At 42.4% G+C, this 22,268-nt stretch overlaps 1 protein-coding gene across 5 annotated transcripts in view; it reads left to right on the top strand.

Annotated features, from left to right (window-relative positions):
* The window catches only part of CACNA1H (calcium voltage-gated channel subunit alpha1 H), a 256,461-nt gene that overhangs the window by 137,659 nt on the left and 96,534 nt on the right, over positions 1 to 22,268 (top strand). For 3 of the 5 annotated variants that reach the window (XM_073558450.1, XM_073558454.1, XM_073558453.1), the window contains exons 9-13: positions 6,605 to 6,756; positions 9,130 to 9,315; positions 9,543 to 9,660; positions 15,834 to 15,989; positions 18,905 to 19,004. In XM_073558450.1, coding sequence (XP_073414551.1) covers positions 6,605 to 6,756; positions 9,130 to 9,315; positions 9,543 to 9,660; positions 15,834 to 15,989; positions 18,905 to 19,004 — 712 coding nt within the window. The remainder of the gene's footprint in view (positions 1 to 6,604; positions 6,757 to 9,129; positions 9,316 to 9,542; positions 9,661 to 15,833; positions 15,990 to 18,904; positions 19,005 to 22,268) is intronic. The other 2 variants (XM_073558452.1, XM_073558455.1) reach the window with 1 other exon arrangement.

Below are 22,268 nucleotides of genomic sequence, written 5' to 3' on the forward strand. Positions count from 1 at the left end.
AAAGTTTGAGGGAAGAAGCGTGTAGGGTTCAGCTTCCCATTGATCATCCAGCTTATGCAATCTTCTTTTCCTCTTGAGAACTTGTTCTCCTGGTGACAAGGGAACTGCAGGTGCATGCTGATTGTAGTGCCTTTCTTGCTTCTGTCTTGCCTGAGCTAGACTCTTTTCCACGCATTCTTGTACTCTTCTGTACTGTTGCTGCCTCTCTGTATCCCAGTCAGCATCTGGTGATGTTACTTCAGGTGTCAGGACTCCCATGTCCAAATCAATAGGCAGTTTACCAGGTCTTGCTCTCATTAGGTATGCTGGAGTGCAAATTTGAAATTCACAGGGATGTGGTTGTAGAGGTTTATCAGATCTGGCAACTTTTCTGGCCACAGATTCCTCTCCTCCAAAGGCAAGGTCTTCAGTAGGTCAATCACTACCTGGTTCATCTTCTCACACATGCCATTGATCTGTGGGTGATACGGTGTTGTCCAGATCTTCTTACAACCATACAAGTTACAGAATTCCTGGAACACTTCTGCCTCAAATGCGGAACCTTGATCTGTAAGCACCTGCTCAGGATATCTATGTGGTCTACAGAAGTGCTGTTGGAATGCTCTGGCTGCTGTCCTGGCTGTTTGATTTTTGACAGGCACAACTACCACGAATCTTGAGTAGTGATCCACAATGATAAGAGCATAGATGTAGCCTGACCAGCTTGGAACCAGCTTCACATGGTCCAGGGCTACCAACTCAAGTGGCTGTTTGGTGATGATTGGCTGTAGAGGAGCTCTCTGGCTGTTTCGATCCTTTCTGCGCAGGTTACATTGTCCACACTCCCGGCACCACCTCTCAATGGCTTTCCTCATACCAGCCCAGTAGAACCTCTCCCGGAGCAATGCTTCCAACTTCTTCCATCCGAAGTGTCCAGCTCCATTGTGGTATGCTTCCAGGACCATTGATGCCTCTCTCTTTGGGACTATCGCCTGCCAAACCAGCTCATGAGTGCGGGCATTGATACTCCTCCGACACAGCTTTCCTTCATAAATGAACAGCCGACCTCTTTCCTTCCACAACTGCTGGGTTTCTTCAGGAGCATTCGACTCTGGGCGTGAGTCAGCTTGGGACAGTAGCTCCTTCACCAGGCAGACTGCGGGGTCACTATCCTGAGTTTCTGCCCAGTCATGATGGGGCAATGGATTTATGGTGAGTTCTTTCAAGCCAGACCATCTGTTTCTCACTCCTTGAGCACGCTGGGCTGCAAGTGGCCGGTGGAAGGGAGGTAACTATTTCTTCAAGAGCCTCAGGGTCTTCTCCTGCATCTGGCAGATTAGGCATTCTGGACAATGCATCAGCATTGGCATTCTTGTGCCCTGCCCGGTACTTGACGGTAAACTCATAGTTAGACAGCCGAGCCATCCATCGCTGCTCCAGTGTACCTAGCTTGGCAGTCTCCAAGTGAGTCAATGGGTTGTTGTCCGTGAAGATAGTAAACTTGGCTGAAGCTAGATAATGCTTGAATCTCTCAGTCACAGCCCAGACTATGGCGAGGAACTCCAGCTTGAAGGAACTGTAGTTGTCTGGGTTCCTTTCAGTGGGACGAAGCTTCCTGCTGGCATAGGAGATCACTCTTTCTTTGCCATTTTGTACCTGCGACAGTACTGCTCCAAGTCCCACGTTGCTGGCATCAGTGTACAACACAAAGGGTTTGTCATAATCTGGGTAGGCCAGAACTTCATCTCCTGTGAGAGCCATCTTCAATCTGGTGAAGGACCTCTCCAACTCCTCAGTCCATTCAAATGTGGAACTTTTCTGTTTGGCTTTCTTGGACTGCCCCACCAGGAGATTTTGCATAGGAGTGGCTATTTCAGTGAAGCCTTTGTTGAACCTTCGGTAGTAGCCTACCAACCCGAGGAATTGGCGTACTTCATGAAGGTTGCTGGGCTTCGGTCAGTCCCGGATGACTGTGACTTTGTCAGGATCTGGTGCCACACCCTCTGCACTCACTACATGACCGAGGTACTGTACCTTGGGCTTCAGGAGGTGGCATTTGGAAGGCTTCACCTTCAGGCCAAAATTGGACAAGGCTTCAAACACTTCAGCCAGGTGCTCCAGATGGTCTTCATAAGTCTTGGAGAAAACAATGACATCATCAAGGTACAACAGGACTGTCTCAAAGTTCATGTGTCCCAGGCAGCACTTCAGCAGCCGATGAAATGTTTCTGGGGCGGTGCAGAGCCCGAATGGCATATAATTGAACTCACAGAGACCCATTGGAGTGGTAAATGTTGTTTTCTCCTTGTCTGCTTCTGCCACGGGAATCTGCCAATCCCCACTAGTGAGATCCAAGGTGGAAAAGTAGTTAGCAGTTTTAAGTGCAGCTAAAGACTCTTCAATTCTGGGTAATGGGTAGGCATCTTTATGTGTAATACTGTTAATCTTTCTGTAATCAACACACATTCTCATGGTACCATCCTTTTTCTTTACAAAAACTGTTGGAGCTGCCCAGGGGCTACAACTGTCTCTGATAACCCCTGCCTCCTTCATCTCTCTCAACATACTCTTAGCACATTGGTACTGTGTTGGGGGTATAGGCCGGTACCTTTCTTTAATGGGTGGATGATCTCCAGTGGGGATATGATGTTGAACCCCTTTTGCCTGCCCAAAATCTAGTGGGTGTTTACTGAATACCCGCTCATACTCTTGTGTCACTCTGTAAACCCCATTTTTCTGGTATGAAGGTGTAGAGTCAGTCCCCACCTGCAGTTGCTAGCACCACTCCTCCATCTGCTTCACAGAGCCATTGTCCTCCACCTGATCGGATGAGACCAAGGGCTCTGCTGCCTGCAATGAGTTGTTGTTAACAGTGAGCAGCTTAGCAACTGTGGCGTACCGAGGTATTGTGGCCTCCTCCTCCCCACAATTCAAAAGACGTACAGGTACTCTCCCTTTACGTACATTAACCATCCCTCTGGCTGTCAGGACAGTGGGCCTGCTATCGGAGTATACTGGCTCTACCAATGCCTGGTAATCCTTCCCTCTGAGACCTATGGCTGCCCGACACCAAATCAACATTTCACATCTGGGAGGTATTGCAATGGGGAAAGCATCACTCACTCTGACACTGCCAATTTCTCCGCCAGAGTTCTACCTGTTGTCTTTGCATCAGGACTCTGATCTCCTTCTGCAGGACTCATTGTTTTCTGGAACCAGCAGTCTCAGCCACCTGTTGCAACAAGACAATAACCTCGGAAAGACAATTTTCAATTACATTGGTACCAAGAGTCATCATGGGATTACATTCACGTCGATCAGTATCCACAACTATCAGACCTTGAGATTTTAGTTCTACCCGACCCACTTTAACAGTTATCTCTTTACATCCAATCTGTGGTAAAGACTGACCATTACTGGCAACTACTGTCAGTTCATCAGTTGGGCCACGGGTAAGTTCAGAATCAGCCCAATACCTCTTGTAAAGAATGTACGGCATAGTGGTCACCTGGGAGCCAGTGTCCAGCAAAGCGTTCATGGGGATACCATCAATTACCACAGGAAGGATTGGTCTCCCTTCAACATACTTGGCTCGCCAGTTCCTTGGGCCTTGTGGTCCTACTCCTGGGGGTTGGCCCTCCGCCCCAGGGGTTGCTCGTTTAAAGGACAAAATCTTGCAAAATGACCTGCCTTGTAGCAGCGACGTCAGATGGGACGTCCATCCTGGTCATAGCGGTCGTTGTTCCTTCCTCGGAGTGGCGGGGTTCTCTTCCTCCAGAGCCACGGGACATCCTCTGGACTGGAAGCAAGCTGGATCTTCTCCTTTGAGGACACCTGCAGGGACTGCACGGTTTTAGTAAGTGCAGCCATTCCCCTGGTCAACTCCTGGACCTGAAGACGCAGCTCTTCTGTAGGATTCTTATCCAGAGTCTGTGCATCAGCCTCCACAGGGATGGAAGGGAAAGATGTTGCTTCCTGATGGTAGGTGATCGCTGGACGCCTAGGGGGTGCTGGACGGCTGTCAGTTGATTCCTGCAGGACCCGAATAGCCCTGTCCTTAAAATCAGCAAAGTCTAGATCAGGGTTTTGCAGGGTTATAATGCGCAACTGTCCCCTGTGGGTACTGGATAGGAGTCCTTCAATGAACTGCTTCTTTAACAGTTTATCTTCCTCCTTCACACTGTCAGGATCAACTTGCTTAACTGCCCGCAGCGCTTCCTGCAGGTTAAGAGCATAGTCCCTGATACAGTCCTGCGCTCTCTGCTTACATCCAAAGAATCGCATCTTGATTTCAGCTGCAGTGCAAGTGTCAAAGGTGCTTCTCAGCTTGGCTAGAATCTTTTTAACAGTCTCTTTGTCAGTGTCCTGCCAGGCTTTCACCTCTCTCTGTGCTGCACCCGTTAGCTGTCCAATAAGGATGTTCACTTTCTGGCTTTCAGACAGAGGGTATACTTTAAACAAACTGCACAGTCTCTCTTTAAATTCACTCAGGGTATGTGACTCACCCGAGTACTGCGGTAGCCAGACTGCTCCCGGTATATAGGGCATAGACAGCGACATTATGGAGACAGCTGCGGCGGGCGCTCCTCCCTGCGGTGCTGCAGGGTTGGCAATGTCGTCCGCCGCTGCATTGTTGCTCGGTGCAGACATTCTCTTCCCCCCCCTAGTTAACGTTAGCCAGGGCCGGGGGTTGTGTGAGCTCACCGGCGGCCGCTTCGCAGGCCCGACGCTCCGCACTGTAGGCCTCAGCTCCTCCCAATTCTCGTGCGCTGTCCTCTCTTCCCACGCGGCACTTCACTTCTTCGCGCTCTGTGGCAGGCTCCGCCCATGAATGCCTGCCCCTTTTCTTCCCGCGCGCGCCAAGCAGCGCAGCAGTGGCGGCAATCGGAGCCAATTTCACACAGTCTTTTACACACAGTCTACGGCACACAGGACCCGGGGAGGTACCGGGCTCCGTAATCCTGTTTGTGACGCCAAATTGGGTCACCCTCCCAGGGCCGTGGGGTACTCGGTACCGGCCGGTGTCAGGGGAATGTGTCACAGCAGCGGTGACCCAGTCCGTGGCCCTGGGCGCCCAAGTAATCAGGGGTGTTGAATGGTGGTTTGTAGTTAATGGAATAGTTTGTGACGCCACCTGTGGTGTTCGGCAAGTGAGATGTTAAGCCGACGCTGCATGCAGATCCGCTGGGACTGATAGTATGGTGCAGCAAAGATGTAAAAGCTCCCCACAGGTGAAGCTGTAGTCCCAGGGCAGTGTAGATGTAGTTGGCATGGGGATGTAGCAGTGCCGGAAAAGTAGGAAGCAGACAGAGACACAGCGGGATGCAACTTCTGTACCTTTACTTGATAAATGCAGTCCAGGGTCCTGATTACAGATGGTATTGGAGCAGGCTAGCCTGGAAGCAGTTCGGGGATGCTCTCTCAGCAGATGGGCTGTGCAGTCTCCTTCCTAGCGCTTATTCGAATGAAGTAGTCCCAGTACTGAGTTACACTGGAGTTCCTCCTGACAGATGTCCTCAAGAACCTTACTTGCACGGCAGACAGCTGTAGCCTATCTCGGGGACTCCTCTCTCCTGAGTCCCGGCTCACTATCCAAGCTGCTGTTGTGCCCTCAAGTCTTAGATGGGAGTAGGGCATTTACAGCCTCCTACTCCTCTGGTGTCTGTTGTAGGACCGATAGTATCCGTACAACCGTGGACACCAGGCTCCAGTTCATGCGCTCACTGGAGATGAGCCTTTCCTCAGCTCAATCTCCGCGCTTCTCCACACGTCTGCACACGTGTCCCTCCTCATACTAGCTGACCACTTCTTCCCCTTGGCCCTCAGAGGGCACTCCTCCCCTCAATTCCGGTTCAGAGTCCCCTCTGCTGGCCTGGAGTGGAACTGTGTTGCATGTATAGGTTAACTGCGAGAGAGACCCTTCACTGCTTCCAAGCATGACATCACCCTCCCTGGAGGAAGGCAAAGTCACTGTGGCGGCCATACTCCTGGGGGCGCCACACAGTGTATCTAATCCTCTCCTGTGTGATACTGTCGGCTGAGCTGTGTATCTAATCCTGCCGTGTGTTATACTGTCTGCTGAGCCGTGTATCTAATCATATCCTATGTGATACTGTCTGCTGAGCCATGTATCTAATCCTCTCCTGTGTGATACTGACTGCTGAGCTGTGTATCTAATCCTATCCTGTGTGATACTGTCTGCTGAGCTGTGTATCTAATCCGTCGTGTTATACTGTCTGCTGAACCGTGTATCTAATCCTGGTCTGTGTGATTCTGTCTGCTGAGCCATGTATCTAATCCTCTCCTGTGTGATGCTGTCGGCTGAGCCGTGTATCTAATCATGTCGTGTGTTATACTGTCTGCTGAGCCGTGTATCTCAGCCTTTATATTCCAGCTGCCAGGGTGCTCATCTAAATAGTCACTCTGACAGCAGTAATTTAATGGGGTTATCTTAGACGAACTTCTTAGCAGATAGCATCATACATGATAGGATTAGATACACAGCTCACAAATGATGGGCTTAGATACACCAGCAGACAATATCATAAATGTTAGGTTTAGATACCCGTCTTAGCAGACAGTAGCGGCTGCCTATGTAACGATGCATTGTGCTTCTTCCCTCCAGCCGGACGAGCTGACCAACGCCCTGGAGATCAGTAACATCGTCTTCACCAGCATGTTCGCCCTGGAGATGCTCCTGAAGCTTCTCGCTTTTGGAATCTTTGGATACATCAAGAACCCATATAACATCTTTGATGGGATCATCGTCGTCATCAGGTGATCACTTCTCCCTCATTTATCGAGTGGAGTTTCCCTTTAATTCCTGCCCCTTCCCCGTATATATGGATGACCAAAATCTATCTACACACGTGCAAAAAATTTAAAGGAACAGTCCAGGGAGAAACAGGTTCTGAGAGGGCGGAGCATGGCCAATCTGGTGCTTCGCCCTATTCTGGGCCGATCTGGTGCTCCGCCCTATTCTGGGCCAAACTATTTGAGCCTGGTTGATTAAAGGAGTCTACTCTGCGGACAGGTTCCCTTTAAGAACATAATTAAGTCTTAGATTTTGTATAAGAAAGGATTGAGAACCGAGCCGCCGGCATTATTACTCTGAATGACATTTTCCTAACTTTTTTTCTTCTCCTGCCACGTTGACCCCTCAACTCTCTAAAAAGATTGTCTCTCCCAGGAAAGTCAATACTCATTTTCTGAGCCTGAACCAGATGCTGGGCGCCGATTATTCAGTGGCATGCATTTTAAATGAAACTGAGTTCTTAAATTGATTCCCTCGTTAGGAAATCTCAGGCCGTCCCCGCGTAGGGGGAATCATCCCTGTATATTTTTTATAGTGCTGTCACATAGCGGACCCTGCCTGACTATGGCGGACTCCGGTGGTGCGGAAATTCAAAAAGATATCAGATATACCTGTGCTGCCATTGTCCATGAGCCTAGCATGACCCTTAAAGGAAATATTCCAAATCATCTGAAATTACTTTTATTTGAAAAAACAATAATAATAGGAAATAATTTAATCACATTACATAATATATGCTAGTGCTGCTTTTTCTTACATCAAAATAAGTTTTGTAAAACTTTTGTCACCTGCAGTACCACTTCTCACCACTTATTTTATTCATAGACCCTAATGAAACAGCGCCACCCTAGTAAATTCTGTATATCTATAGGGAAGGCTAAACATAAAAAAAATATATGTTGATGTTTTGAAATTGGACAAGGGGTCATTTGACGCTGTAGGCGTTTTCTATTCCCAATTGTTATTTTCCAGTAAATAAGTTAAAGAGCTTTTTGGTTTTGACCCTTAAAGTAAATATCCAAACCAATCTTGAGATGAATTTTCTTTAAAAAAATAAAAATAGTAAAATTATAATTTTAGGCCGATATATTATATTCTATTGTTGTTTCTCTTTTTTCTTTTTTTTAAAATTTTCTTCATCTGCAGTACCACTTCTCACCACTTTGCAAATGATGATTTTTTTTCATAGGCTTTCATGAAAGAGCGCCACCACCTATGAATTCTGTCAAATGGATATAATTTTAAGAACAAAAATTCTATTGGGAAAGGATTCACTTAAGAACAATTCTATCTATTTTGGGAATATATTTGATGTTTAGAGATCGGATTAGGAGCCATTTCACGCTCTATAGTTATAGGCTCCTTATAGAACGTAACAAGATAATATTACTAGTTAAGAAGTTTTGTGTCATTGTCCATTAAAGTAAATATCCAAAATCATCTGAGATTAATTTTACTTTAAAAAAATAACAATAATAATATTTTCAGGCCAATATGTAATATATTCTAGTGTTGTTTCTCTTTTTTTAATCAAAACTTTTCTTGAAAATTTTCTTCACATGCAGTACTACTTCTTACCACTTTGCGAATGACGATTTTTTTCTTAGGCTTTCATGAAACAGCGCCACTGCATGTGAAATTTATGTAAAAAAAAGCTTCACTTAGAAATCATTATGTCTATTTTAGGAATATATCTGATGCTTAGAGATTGGATTAAGAATCATTTTACGCTCTATATATATAGGCGCTTTATAATACATAACGGGATAATATAACTAGTCAAGAAGCTTTTGCCGTTGACCTTTAAAGGAATGTCCAAAGTCATCTGAAACAAATATTTCTTTTAGATAAAAAAAAAGCAATTAAGGAATAATTTCAGCTCATTATATATTATATTTTAGTGCTGCTTTTCTTTTTTAACCAAAATGAGTTTCGTCACTTGCAGTACCACTTTTCACCTCTTTACGAATCATACATTTTTTCATAAGCTTTCATGAAACAGCGCCACCACCGATTAATTTATATCAGTGAATAAAAAAATGAAATTTTAAGTAGAAAACATTTACGGTAATTACTACGCTTATGAATTGATCTTGCTATTTTAGGAATGCATTTAATGTCTTCAGATTGGATAAAGGGCCTTTTCATGTTTTATAGGTATAGGTGATTGCTATACCGCCAGTTTCTAACTGGGCGACCTTACGGGTTAACAAGCTTTGGCCGTTGCCTCATCTCACGCTGCCCATAGTGTGAAATTGTGACCAGTGATTTGCCTATAGGTTGCCATGTTACATTGATTGAGACACTTACCGCTATACTGCTTTCCCATTATTCAGTGTTTGGGAGATCATCGGACAGTCAGACGGGGGTCTGTCTGTGCTCAGAACTTTCCGGCTGCTTCGCGTGTTGAAGCTGGTCCGCTTCATGCCAGCTCTGCGCCGCCAACTGGTGGTCCTGATGAAGACCATGGACAATGTGGCCACGTTCTGCATGCTTCTCATGCTTTTCATCTTTATCTTCAGGTACTAGTTCATTTCTGCTACATCCCTATTGCCCGTCAGTGCCATCCATGCTTCTATAACATAATGTTCCATCATCCATAGCAAGAAACATCTTTTAATATATTGATATAATAGTATTGATGATGATCACTTAAGTCTACGAGTGAGGTCTTCAACCTGCCCTTTCCCCATAGACGTCCTTCAGTCGGGAGATTTACTAATTTTACTATGTTCTTTGCCCCTTTTAGCATTCTTGGTATGCACCTCTTCGGCTGTAAGTTTAATCTGAGGGCAGAAAATGGAGACACTATTTCTGACCGGAAGAACTTTGATTCCCTTCTTTGGGCCATCGTGACAGTTTTCCAGGTAAGAATATTCCCATCGGCCCTTACATAAGTGTCCTCACCTCTATTCTCATATATCGCCAAAATCTGATTAATAGGGGAGTATAAAAACTGGAGACAGACTGCTTGCTACCGCTAAGTTTCCCGACAGCCAGATTGAAAGTGCTCTGGTTCTTAGGTACTTTAATCCCTAGCGATCACAAGCCAAATATTTTTCTCAAATCTGGATTGGCAGAAAAGGAGGAAAAGGAACCGGGAGACAGTCACCTACGCCTGCATTAGTAATCAGATTTTTCTAAAAATTAGCAAAAAAAAATGATTGCTAATGCAGACTGAAGTGTGACTGTTACTAATAATTATCCTGACAATAAAACAAGTACTTTTTGGTACTCCCATTACCTGGATGCCTAAAACGGGCATAAACTAATTCCCTTTCCTCAAACTTTTCAGAGATGAAGGGTCTTAAAGGAGTTTTCTAGAACTTAGAACCTCTTTCCAAATGGCACTGATCTATGGTCTCATTCTGGAGCAATATTCACGTTCAAGCAAAACATGTTTCCCTATTGGGAGTACCCACTCCCTCTATACTTATGTAGTATCTGCTAGATCATGCAGCAGCTATCGGACCCTTAAGGGATGAAAGCCCTCACCAAGATGACTGAGAACCTACAAAATGGATGTGAGAAATTACCAGTTGAACATGGAAGAGAAAGAGGGCAGATGAGCACCAAGTCTTCCCAAGCTTAGCAGTGAGGTACCGTCAACGGGCACCAAGTCCTCCTATGCTTAGAAGTGTGGTTCTGTCAATGAGCACTAAGTCCTCCTATAGTTAGAGGTGTAGTACTGTCAACGAGTACCAAGTCATCCCATGCTTAGACATGTGGTACTGTCAACGAATACCAAGTCATCCCATGCTTAGACATATGTGGTACTGTCAATGAGGACCGAGTCATCCCATGCTTAGACATATGTGGTACTGTCAATGAGCACCAAGTCATCCCATACTTTAGGTGTGGTATTGTCAAAAAGCACCAAGTCATCCCATGCTTAGAAGTGTGATACTGTCAATAAGCACCAAGTCATCCCATGCTTAGAAGTGTGGTACTGTCAATAAACATCGAGTCATCCCATGCTTAGAAGGGTGGTACTGTCAATGAGCACCGAGTCATCCCATGCTTAGAAGGGTGGTACTGTCAATGAGCACCAAGTCATCCCATGCTTAGAAGTGTGATACTGTCAATAAGCACCAAGTCATCCCATGCTTAGAAGTGTGGTACTGTCAATGAGCACCGAGTCATCCCATGCTTAGAAGGGTGGTACTGTCAATGAGCACCAAGTCATCCCATGCTTAGAAGTGTGGTACTGTCAATGAACATCGAGTCATCCCATGCTTAGAAGGGTGGTAGTGTCAATAAGCACCAAGTCATCCCATGCTTAGAAGGGTGGAACTGTCAATGAACATCGAGTCATCCCATGCTTAGAAGGGTGGTACTGTCAATGAGCATCAAGTCATCCCATGCTTAGAAGTGTGGTACTGTCAATGAACATCGAGTCATCCCATGCTTAGAAGTGTGGTACTGTCAATGAACATCGAGTCATCCCATGCTTAGAAGGGTGGTACTGTCAATGAGCACCAAGTCATCCCATGCTTAGAAGGGTGGAACTGTCAATGAGCACCGAGTCATCCCATGCTTAGAAGTGTGGTACTGTCAATGAACATCGAGTCATCCCATGCTTAGAAGTGTGGTACTGTCAATGAGCACCAAGTCATCCCATGCTTAGAAGTGTGGTACTGTCAATGAACATCGAGTCATCCCATGCTTAGAAGGGTGGTACTGTCAATAAGCACCAAGTCATCCCATGCTTAGAAGGGTGGAACTGTCAATGAGCACCGAGTCATCCCATGCTTAGACATGTGGTACTGTCAATGAGCACCAAGTCATCCCATGCTTAGAAGTGTGGTACTGTCAATGAACATCGAGTCATCCCATGCTTAGAAGGGTGGTACTGTCAATAAGCACCAAGTCATCCCATGCTTAGAAGGGTGGTACTGTCAATAAGCACCGAGTCATCCCATGCTTAGAAGGGTGGTACTGTCAATAAGCACCGAGTCATCCCATGCTTAGAAGGGTGGAACTGTCAATGAGCACCGAGTCATCCCATGCTTAGAAGTGTGGTACTGTCAATGAACATCGAGTCATCCCATGCTTAGAAGTGTGGTACTGTCAATGAGCACCAAGTCATCCCATGCTTAGAAGTGTGGTACTGTCAATGAACATCGAGTCATCCCATGCTTAGAAGGGTGGTACTGTCAATAAGCACCAAGTCATCCCATGCTTAGAAGGGTGGAACTGTCAATGAGCACCGAGTCATCCCATGCTTAGACATGTGGTACTGTCAATGAGCACCAAGTCATCCCATGCTTAGAAGTGTGGTACTGTCAATGAACATCGAGTCATCCCATGCTTAGAAGGGTGGTACTGTCAATAAGCACCAAGTCATCCCATGCTTAGAAGGGTGGTACTGTCAATAAGCACCGAGTCATCCCATGCTTAGAAGGGTGGTACTGTCAATAAGCACCGAGTCATCCCATGCTTAGAAGGGTGGAACTGTCAATGAGCACCAAGTCATCCCATGCTTAGAAGTGTGGTACTGTCAATGAGCACCGAGTCATCGCATGCTTAGAAGTGTGGTACTGTCAATGAGCACCGAGTCATCCGATGATTAGAAGGGTGGAACTGTCAATGAGCACCGAGTCATCGCATGCTTAGAAGTGTGGTACTGTCAATGAGCACCGAGTCATCCGATGCTTAGAAGGGTGGAACTGTCAATGAGCACCGAGTCATCCCATGCTTAGACGTGTGGTATTGTCAATAAACATCGTGTCATCCCATGCTTAGAAGGGTGGTATTGTCAATGAGAACCGAGTCATCCCATGCTTAGATGTGTGGTATTGTCAATAAACATCGTGTCATCCCATGCTTAGAAGTGTGGTACTGTCAATGACCATCGAGTCATCCCATGCTTAGAAGGGTGGTACTGTCAATGAACATCGTGTCATCCCATGCTTAGAAGGGTGGTACTGTCAATGAACATCGAGTCATCCCATGCTTAGACGTGTGGTATTGTCAATGAGCACCGAGTCATCCCATGCTTAGACGTGTGGTATTGTCAATGAGCACCGAGTCATCCCATGCTTAGACGTGTGGTATTGTCAATGAGCACCGAGTCATCCCATGCTTAGAAGGGTGGTATTGTCAATGAGCACCGAGTCATCCCATGCTTAGAAGGGTGGTATTGTCAACTAGCACCATGTCCTCCCATAGTTAGAAGTGTTACTATCAACGAGCGCCAAGTTCTTCAATGCTTAGAGATGTGGCACTGTCAACAAGCACCAAGTCCTCCCATAGTTAGAGGTGTGGTACTGAAAGGACCCCATTTTAATCAATATTATGGGGCTATGTCACCTTTTAAACAAAATGTTAAAATGCTCATGATCTTGAAAGGCAAGAAGATATATCTAATAATAATACCTGATGGGTAATTCTGTTTTATAATAATTGGGGTTACGCCCAATATCTTTAATCTCAGAATTAGTATTTATTTATTGATTTTGTCTTGGCCACAAAGTAAAGGAATATTCGTAGGCTCCGTAGAGAGAACCGTCAAGAATTCCTGCATTCATCTGAATCTTTTTGAAGAAGATTTAGAACAATCTGTTGTTAGAACCACAGCCATATTTCCACAGTGGGCGCTCAAAGCCTAATTAACTTCATCATTAAAAAAAAAAATAGCTTTGATGCTTTCCAACTGGAGGCAGAAAGCCTGATCCTGGCATCAACACCTAAAATCTAAGAAAGTAACCGACAACAAAGAAAGAGGAAATCAGACTCTTCCTCTATCCTATCACACTGCAGAGAATGAGAACCAGATATTAGTGTCAGGTGATGGTCTCTGCTGAGATTTGGTTGGATAGAAGATAATTGCAATAATATAACTACTATAATACTGCCCCTATGTACAAGAATATAACTACTATAATACTGCCCCCTATGTACAAGAATATAACTACTATAATACTGCTCCTATATACAAGAATATAACTACTATAATACTGCCCCCTATGTACAAGAATATAACTACTATAATACTGCCCCTATGTACAAGAATATAACTACTATAATACTGCCCCCTATGTACAAGAATATAACTACTATAATACTGCTCCTATATACAAGAATATAACTACTATAATACTGCCCTCTATGTACAAGAATATAACTACTATAATACTGCTTCTATGTACAAGAATATAACTACTATAATACTGCCCCTATGTACAAGAATATAACTACTATAATACTGCTCCTATGTACAAGAATATAACTACTATAATACTGCTCCTATGTGCAAGAATATAACTACTATAATACTGCTCCTATGTACAAGAATATAACTACTATAATACTGCTCCTATGTACAAGAATATAACTACTATAATACTGCCCCCTATGTACAAGAATATAACTACTATAATACTGCTCCTATGTACAAGAATATAACTACTATAATACTGCTCCTATGTGCAAGAATATAACTACTATAATACTGCTCCTATGTACAAGAATATAACTACTATAATACTGCCCTCTATGTACAAGAATATAACTACTATAATACTGCCCCCTATGTACAAGAATATAACTACTATAATACTGCTCCTATGTACAAGAATATAACTGCTATAATACAGCTCCTATGTGCAAGAATATAACTACTATAATACTGCCCCTATGTACAAGAATATAATTACTATAATACTGCCCCTATGTACAAGAATATAACTACTATAATACTGCTCCTATGTACAAGAATATAACTACTATAATACTGCCCCTATGTACAAGAATATAATTACTATAATACTGCCCCTATGTACAAGAATATAACTACTATAATACTGCTCCTATGTACAAGAATATAACTACTATAATACTGCTCCTATGTACATGAATATAGCTACTATAATACTGCCCCCTATGTACAAGAATATAACTACTATAATACTGCTCCTATGTACAAGAATATAACTACTATAATACTGCTCCTATATACAAGAATATAACTACTATAATACTGCTCCTATGTACAAGAATATAACTACTATAATACAGCTCCTATGTGCAAGAATATAACTGCTATAATACTGCCCCTATGTGCAAGAATATAACTACTATAATACTGCTCCTATGTACAAGAATATAACTACTATAATACTGCCCCTATGTACAAGAATATAATTACTATAATACTGCCCCTATGTACAAGAATATAACTACTATAATACTGCTCCTATATACAAGAATATAACTACTATAATACTGCCCCTATGTACAAGAATATAACTACTATAATACTGCCCCTATGTACAAGAATATAACTACTATAATACTGCTCTTATGTACAAGAATATAACTACTATAATACAGCTCCTATGTGCAAGAATATAACTGCTATAATACTGCCCCTATGTGCAAGAATATAACTACTATAATACTGCTCCTATGTACAAGAATATAACTACTATAATACTGCTCCTATATACAAGAATATAACTACTATAATACTGCCCCCTATGTACAAGAATATAACTACTATAATACTGCCCCTATGTACAAGAATATAACTACTATAATACTGCTCCTATGTACAAGAATATAACTACTATAATACTGCCCCCTATGTACAAGAATATAACTACTATAATACTGCCCTCTATGTACAAGAATATAACTACTATAATACTGCCCTCTATGTACAAGAATATAACTACTATAATACTGCCCCCTATGTACAAGAATATAACTACTATAATACTGCCCTCTATGTACAAGAATATAACTACTATAATACTGCCCCCTATGTACAAGAATATAACTACTATAATACTGCCCTCTATGTACAAGAATATAACTACTATAATGCTGCCCCCTATGTACAAGAATATAACTACTATAATACTGCTCCTATGTACAAGAATATAACTACCATAATACTGCCCCCCCATCTGCAAGAATATAACTACTATAATACTGCCCCTATATACAAGAATAAAACTACTGTAATACAAGAATACGTATCAGATCGATTTTTTTTTTATTTTACGTTGCTGTGTCTGCTTTTGCTCTCTTTTAGATTCTTACCCAGGAAGACTGGAACATGGTCCTGTATAACGGAATGGCTTCCACCTCATCCTGGGCGGCTCTTTACTTTGTAGCTCTGATGACATTCGGAAATTACGTCCTGTTTAACCTTTTGGTGGCCATACTGGTGGAAGGTTTTCAGGCAGAGGTAACGTTACTGGCCAACTTTCTCTTGGTCTTTATCCTTACCAGGATGTACACATAGGCAGACATTTTTTGGACTGTGCCTATGGGGGGGTGAGTTTTCAAATATGGTTACGGAATGAGGGACTACTACTGCAACTGACATACGCATTGTTATTCGGGATGCATTATAATGATACCAGATAAGATGAGGACAGGTGTAGACAGCGCCCACCGGTGGGAGACGTGTCAAGATAAAGAAGAAGGCTTTGTCTGAAGATAAAGTCAAGAGCATTAAGTGGGCATGATATATCCATGTCACAGTAATGCCGTAATCTACATGCACAGAAGTGTGGCTGGCACAGTCTGACTACTTAGTGAATTATGGGCCCGAAATGGAGCCTGAAATGGATAATAAAAATTACAAGAGTTCCAGGAAATGAAGCCCCCATCTCCCCGGACCCCCTCCTACAATGCTGACTATTACCATTTTTCTGCTAACCAGAAGAAATTTGCCAAGTGATGATCTAAGTCTTGAAATAACCTTGAAGCCTCAGTAAGGGATTGGAGGGTGTTAGACCGTCTTTAGCACCTCGTTAACATCACCCAAGTCTTGTCTAATTAAAAAAAAAAAAAATTCAATTAGTCATCAAAGTATTCATCAATTCTGTGAAGTTTTAACAATATCACAGAAGGAATGGACATTAATGTGATAAATCGTCCATAGCCCCCTCAACAGCCGGCCACTTCAAGTATCAAATTAGCGTAAATGTCGAAAAAGATAAAGTCATCGTAGGGATGTAATAAAGTAATGGACTGTAGCATGTGATGTATCGCTGAGCTCAGTGCATTGGAAAATTATAGTAGGAGATAAGTAACTCAACAATTAAGGGAGGATATGGATTTGGGAAGTTTTTTGTTAATAAAGTTTCCTTTGTTCTACATAGAAAGCGGGGAGACAGTGCTATCTGTGCCTACATCATTTACACGTAGATACAGGAAGACGATACTATCTACCTAATACATATACAGACGGCATATATCATTTGCAGAGAGTCAGTAAATTAATTTCATCATTTGCAGGAAGGGGACAGCACAACAGTACTATGTTTACATACATTTTTTAGAGGTAGAGACAAGGAGGCAGAACTATCTGTGTATGCATAATAGACAGAGTGATAAGAGATATAGTACTATCTGTGTTTACAATTATTTACAGAAAGGGACAGTAAATCACAATCATCACTTCCAGGAAGAGATATGACGATAATACTATCTTTTTCCCAAGACATTTTCAAATAGAGATGGGAAGACAGTACTATCTGTGCCTATATAATTTACAAGGAAAAACAGGAAGAAGTGCTATCTTTGCTTGCAATCATTTAGAGTGAGAAAGTAAATTATAATCAACATTTACAGGAAGGGGACATAACAACAGTACTACCTGTCTCTGCATCACTTACATGTAGAGATAAGGAGACAGTACTACCTGTGCCTAAATTACTTACAGGGAGAGATGGGAATAAGTACTACAGGTGCTTATATATCATTTGACAGAGAGGCAATACTATCTATACTTACATCTATTACAAGAAGATACAAAGAGGCAATATTTTCTTTACCGAAAACATAGAGAAAGAGACAAGACAACAGCACTATCTGTATGTACACCATTTACGAGAAGAAACAAAGAGGCAGTACTATCTCTACATAAATCATACAGTATACCAGGAGCAACAGAGAGTATTATCTGTGCTTATATCATTTACAGAGAGAGGCAATAAAACATATTAAACATTTACTGGAAGGGACAGTACTATGTGTACTAACAGTACTAATAGTACTAACCTGTACATACATAATTTACAGGTCAGGAATGCAGTACTACCTGTGCCTAAATCATTTACAGGAAGAGACTGGAATGCAGCACTATCTGTGCCTAAATCATTTACAGGAAGAGACTGGAATGCAGTACTATCTGTGCCTAAATCATTTACAGGAAGAGACTGGAATGCAGTACTCTCTGTGCCTACATCATTTACAGATAGAAACAGGAAGCAGTAGTACTTGAGCTTATATAATTTACCGAGAGAGACTGGAATACAGCACTTCCTGTGCCCAAATGCTGTCTGTGCCTATATCATTAACAAGGAGAGATGACAGGCAGTACTAACTGTGCCTATATCATTTAGAGGGAGATACAGGGAAGCAATACTACCTATACATATATGATTTAAATAATTTACCTGAAGAAACAGAGAGGCAATATTATCTGTACCTAAAAGATATACAGGGGATAGAAGAAATTAGCACTAACTGTATTTTTTATAAGAAGAAACATGTATGTAGTTTTATCTGTAATTACCAGGGAGAGACAGGGAGACAGTACTTTCTGTGCCTACATGATTGACAGTGAGCAACAGCATGGTATAGCTATGCGCACCTAATACATTTATAGAAAGAGACAAGGAGGCAGTACTATCTGTACCTACATAGTATATATGGATAAACAACTACATCAAGTAAACTTAATGAAATGCAATGTAAATATGATTACAATATACATAGAACATGGTCAAAAGTATGTGCACCCCCAAATATCACAGCACACGAGCCTACTGGATGTACGGTATTACGGTATATATACATATACTGCATATATATGTATACGCATTGTTAGGGCCCGTCACAGGGTAATAAGCAGAGATTTGTAACCCTCTGATAAGCGAGTGTTGGACTTTTCACTGACACTCTACACTGTTAATCCCGGCACCGGCAGAACTGTGTAAAACAGATTGGAGACGTTTCATCCATCAGCCCGAGATAAAACTACGCAAGTTGCAGATGCAGCAGAAGTGAGATCTGTGTTGTGCTTGTCAGACGTCAGTCGATTCCATCTCTTATATAATCCCATCACTCATCCCTATATCTGTACGCCAGGGGGATGCCACAAGGTCAGACACCGACGAGGACAAAATCTCCACAAATTTTGATGAAGACTTGGAAAAGCTGAAGGATCTGCGGGCTACAGGTGATGGCGGTAATATCATCTCTGTGATTTGGGGATTGGGTGGACGGCTGTACCCAAAACAAGGGTTCAGTTTGGGGTAATTTTGTATGAAAAAGGTGTCTCAGGGGTGAAGTAATGACTATATTTGGAGCCTTGTGAGCATTACGAAACAACGCAGTCCTCTGGTCGGGACCAGCAATGATAGTGTCATTCACGTGAGCACTGCAGCCAATCACTGGCCTCATCAGTCAAGTGCATAGGTGCAAATGTCACCTTAAAGTCCAGCAATTTAGCTATAGCGATCACATGAGTGATGTATGTAACCTCATCTTTGCAGGACTGTTAAGGACCACATGTTAGCTTCCATATTTTTAGACTACCCCTTTAAATGTATGATATACAGTTGTGGCCAAAAGTATTGACACCCCTGCAATTCTGTCAGATAATACTCAGTTTCTTCCTGAAAATGATTTTGCAAACACAAATTCTTTGGTATTATTATCTTCATTTAATTTGTCTTAAATGAAAAAACACAAAAGAGAATGAAGCAAAAAGTAAAACATTGATCATTTCACACAAAACTCCAAAAATGGGCCAGACAAAAGTATTGGCACCCTCAGCCTAATACTTGGTTGCACAACCTTTAGCCAAAATAACTGCGACCAACCGCTTCCGGTAACCATCAATGAGTTTCTTACAATGCTCTGCTGGAATTTTAGACCATTCTTCTTTGGCAAACTGCTCCAGGTCCCTGATATTTGAAGGGTGCCTTCTCCAAACTGCCATTTTTAGATCTCTCCACAGGTGTTCTATGGAATTCAGGTCTGGACTCATTGCTGGCCACCTTAGAAGTCTCCAGTGCTTTCTCTCAAACCATTTTCTAGTGCTTTTTGAAGTGTGTTTTGGGTCATTGTCCTGCTGGAAGACCCATGACCTCTGAGGGAGACCCAGCTTTCTCACACTGGGCCCTACATTATGCTGCAAAATTTGTTGGTAGTCTTCAGACTTCATAATGCCATGCACACGGTCAAGCAGTCCAGTGCCAGAGGCAGCAAAGCAACCCCAAAACATCAGGGAACCTCCGCTATGTTTGACTGTAGGGATCGTGTTCTTTTCTTTGAATGCCTCTTTTTTTCTCCTGTAAACTCTATGTTGATGCCTTTGCCCAAAAAGCTCTACTTTTGTCTCATCTGACCAGACAACATTCTTCCAAAACGTTTTAGGCTTTTTCAGGTAAGTTTTGGCAAACTCCAGCCTGGCTTTTTTATGTCTCGGGGTAAGAAGTGGGGTCTTCCTGGGTCTCCTACCATACAGTCCCTTTTCATTCAGACGCCGACGGATAGTACGGGTTGACACTGTTGTACCCTCGGACTGCAGGGCAGCTTGAACTTGTTTGGATGTTAGTCAAGGTTCTTTATCCAACATCCGCACAATCTTGCGTTGAAATCTCTTGTCAATTTTTCTTTTTCGTCCACATCTAGGGAGGTTAGCCACAGTGCCATGGGCTTTACACTTCTTGATGACACTGCGCACGGTAGACACAGGAACATTCAGGTCTTTGGAGATGGACTTGTAGCCTTGAGATTGCTCATGCTTCCTCACAATTTGGTTTCTCAAGTCCTCAGACAGTTCTTTGGTCTTCTTTCTTTTCTCCATGCTCAATGTGGTACACACAAGGACACAGGACAGAGGTTGAGTCAACTTTATTCCATGTCAGTTTCTCAAATAACAAGGCCTATGTAAAGCTTCCTATAATATATACTACAATCCAGAAAAAAGAGGAAGTATAAATAACACTGTAGAAAAACATGCAGTAAGCTAAAAACAGCGTTTATTAAGTCATATAAAATACATGCTCATTGTATGAATCACAAAAGGTATACATAGATACAATGTGCACAATGGAACCACCAGCAGAGGTATCACATAGTCAAAAGTACAGGGAAAGTGTTACTATCATATGATTTTATTTTGGTGCACTGAATAATTATCTGAAAAGCAATACTGACAATGTATAATGTATAGTTACATCAATGCACCCCTCTTAAATATGTAAATATTGAGCAAAATCCCCAATAACATAATTTATCATGTAATACAAGATGATTATAAAAGGAGGAGCTACCAGGTAGCATGTGCAGATAGTAAGCCACCAGCTAAATCTTTCCAAACTAGCTAGTGCATGGCAAAACTAAAGAGGCTGACAATATATAAGAGTTGTATATCCATCTTCATCAAAAAAGTGCTAAGTGCTAAGTGCAAACTGCAATAAGATAAAGGTATTATATAGCCTAGTGGCAATGCATGGAAGACGAGTCACAAAGTCAGAAAGCCTCTTACCATGTGAAAAACATATCGCTATGTGGAAAAGTGCAAATGCTCAGCTGAAACAGTTAAGTATACATGGCAGCTCAATGTGAATACCTGACCTGTAGGTGGCAACCGTTCCCCGACGCGCATTTCGCGTGAGCTTCTTCAATAGGGGGTAAGTGTTGAAGAAGAAGTGTTGAAGAAGCTCACGCGAAACGCGCGTCGGGGAACGGTTGCCACCTACAGGTCAGGTATTCACATTGAGCTGCCATGTATACTTAACTGTTTCAGCTGTGCATTTGCACTTTTCCACATAGCGATATGTTTTTCACATGGTAAGAGGCTTCCTGACTTTGTGACTCGTCTTCCATGCATTGCCACTAGGCTATATAATACCTTTATCTTATTGCAGTTTGCACTTAGCACTTTTTTGATGAAGATGGATATACAACTCTTATATATTGTCAGCTTCTTTAGTTTTGCCATGCACTAGCTAGTTTGGAAAGATTTAGCTGGTGGCTTACTATCTGCACATGCTACCTGGTAGCTCCTCCTTTTATAATCATCTTGTATTACATGATAAATTATGTTATTGGGGATTTTGTTCAATATTTACATATTTTAGAGGGGTGCATTGATGTAACTATACATTATACATTGTCAGTATTGCTTTTCAGATAATTATTCAGTGCACCAAAATAAAATCATATGATAGTAACACTTTCCCTGTACTTTTGACTATGTGATACCTCTGCTGGTGGTTCCATTGTGCACATTGTATCTATGTATACCTTTTGTGATTCATACAATGAGCATGTATTTTATATGACTTAATAAACGCTGTTTTTAGCTTACTGCATGTTTTTCTACAGTGTTATTTATACTTCCTCTTTTTTCTGGATTGTAGTATTTAATCCATGTCAACTGGCTGCAAGTGTGATTTAGTTATTGCCAACACCTGTTAGGTGCCACAGGTAAGTTACA

This window comes from Dendrobates tinctorius, unplaced genomic scaffold (assembly GCF_039654945.1).
Source record: "Dendrobates tinctorius isolate UK_male_01 unplaced genomic scaffold, ASM3965494v1 ptg000257l, whole genome shotgun sequence".
NCBI lineage: Eukaryota > Metazoa > Chordata > Amphibia > Anura > Dendrobatidae > Dendrobates > Dendrobates tinctorius.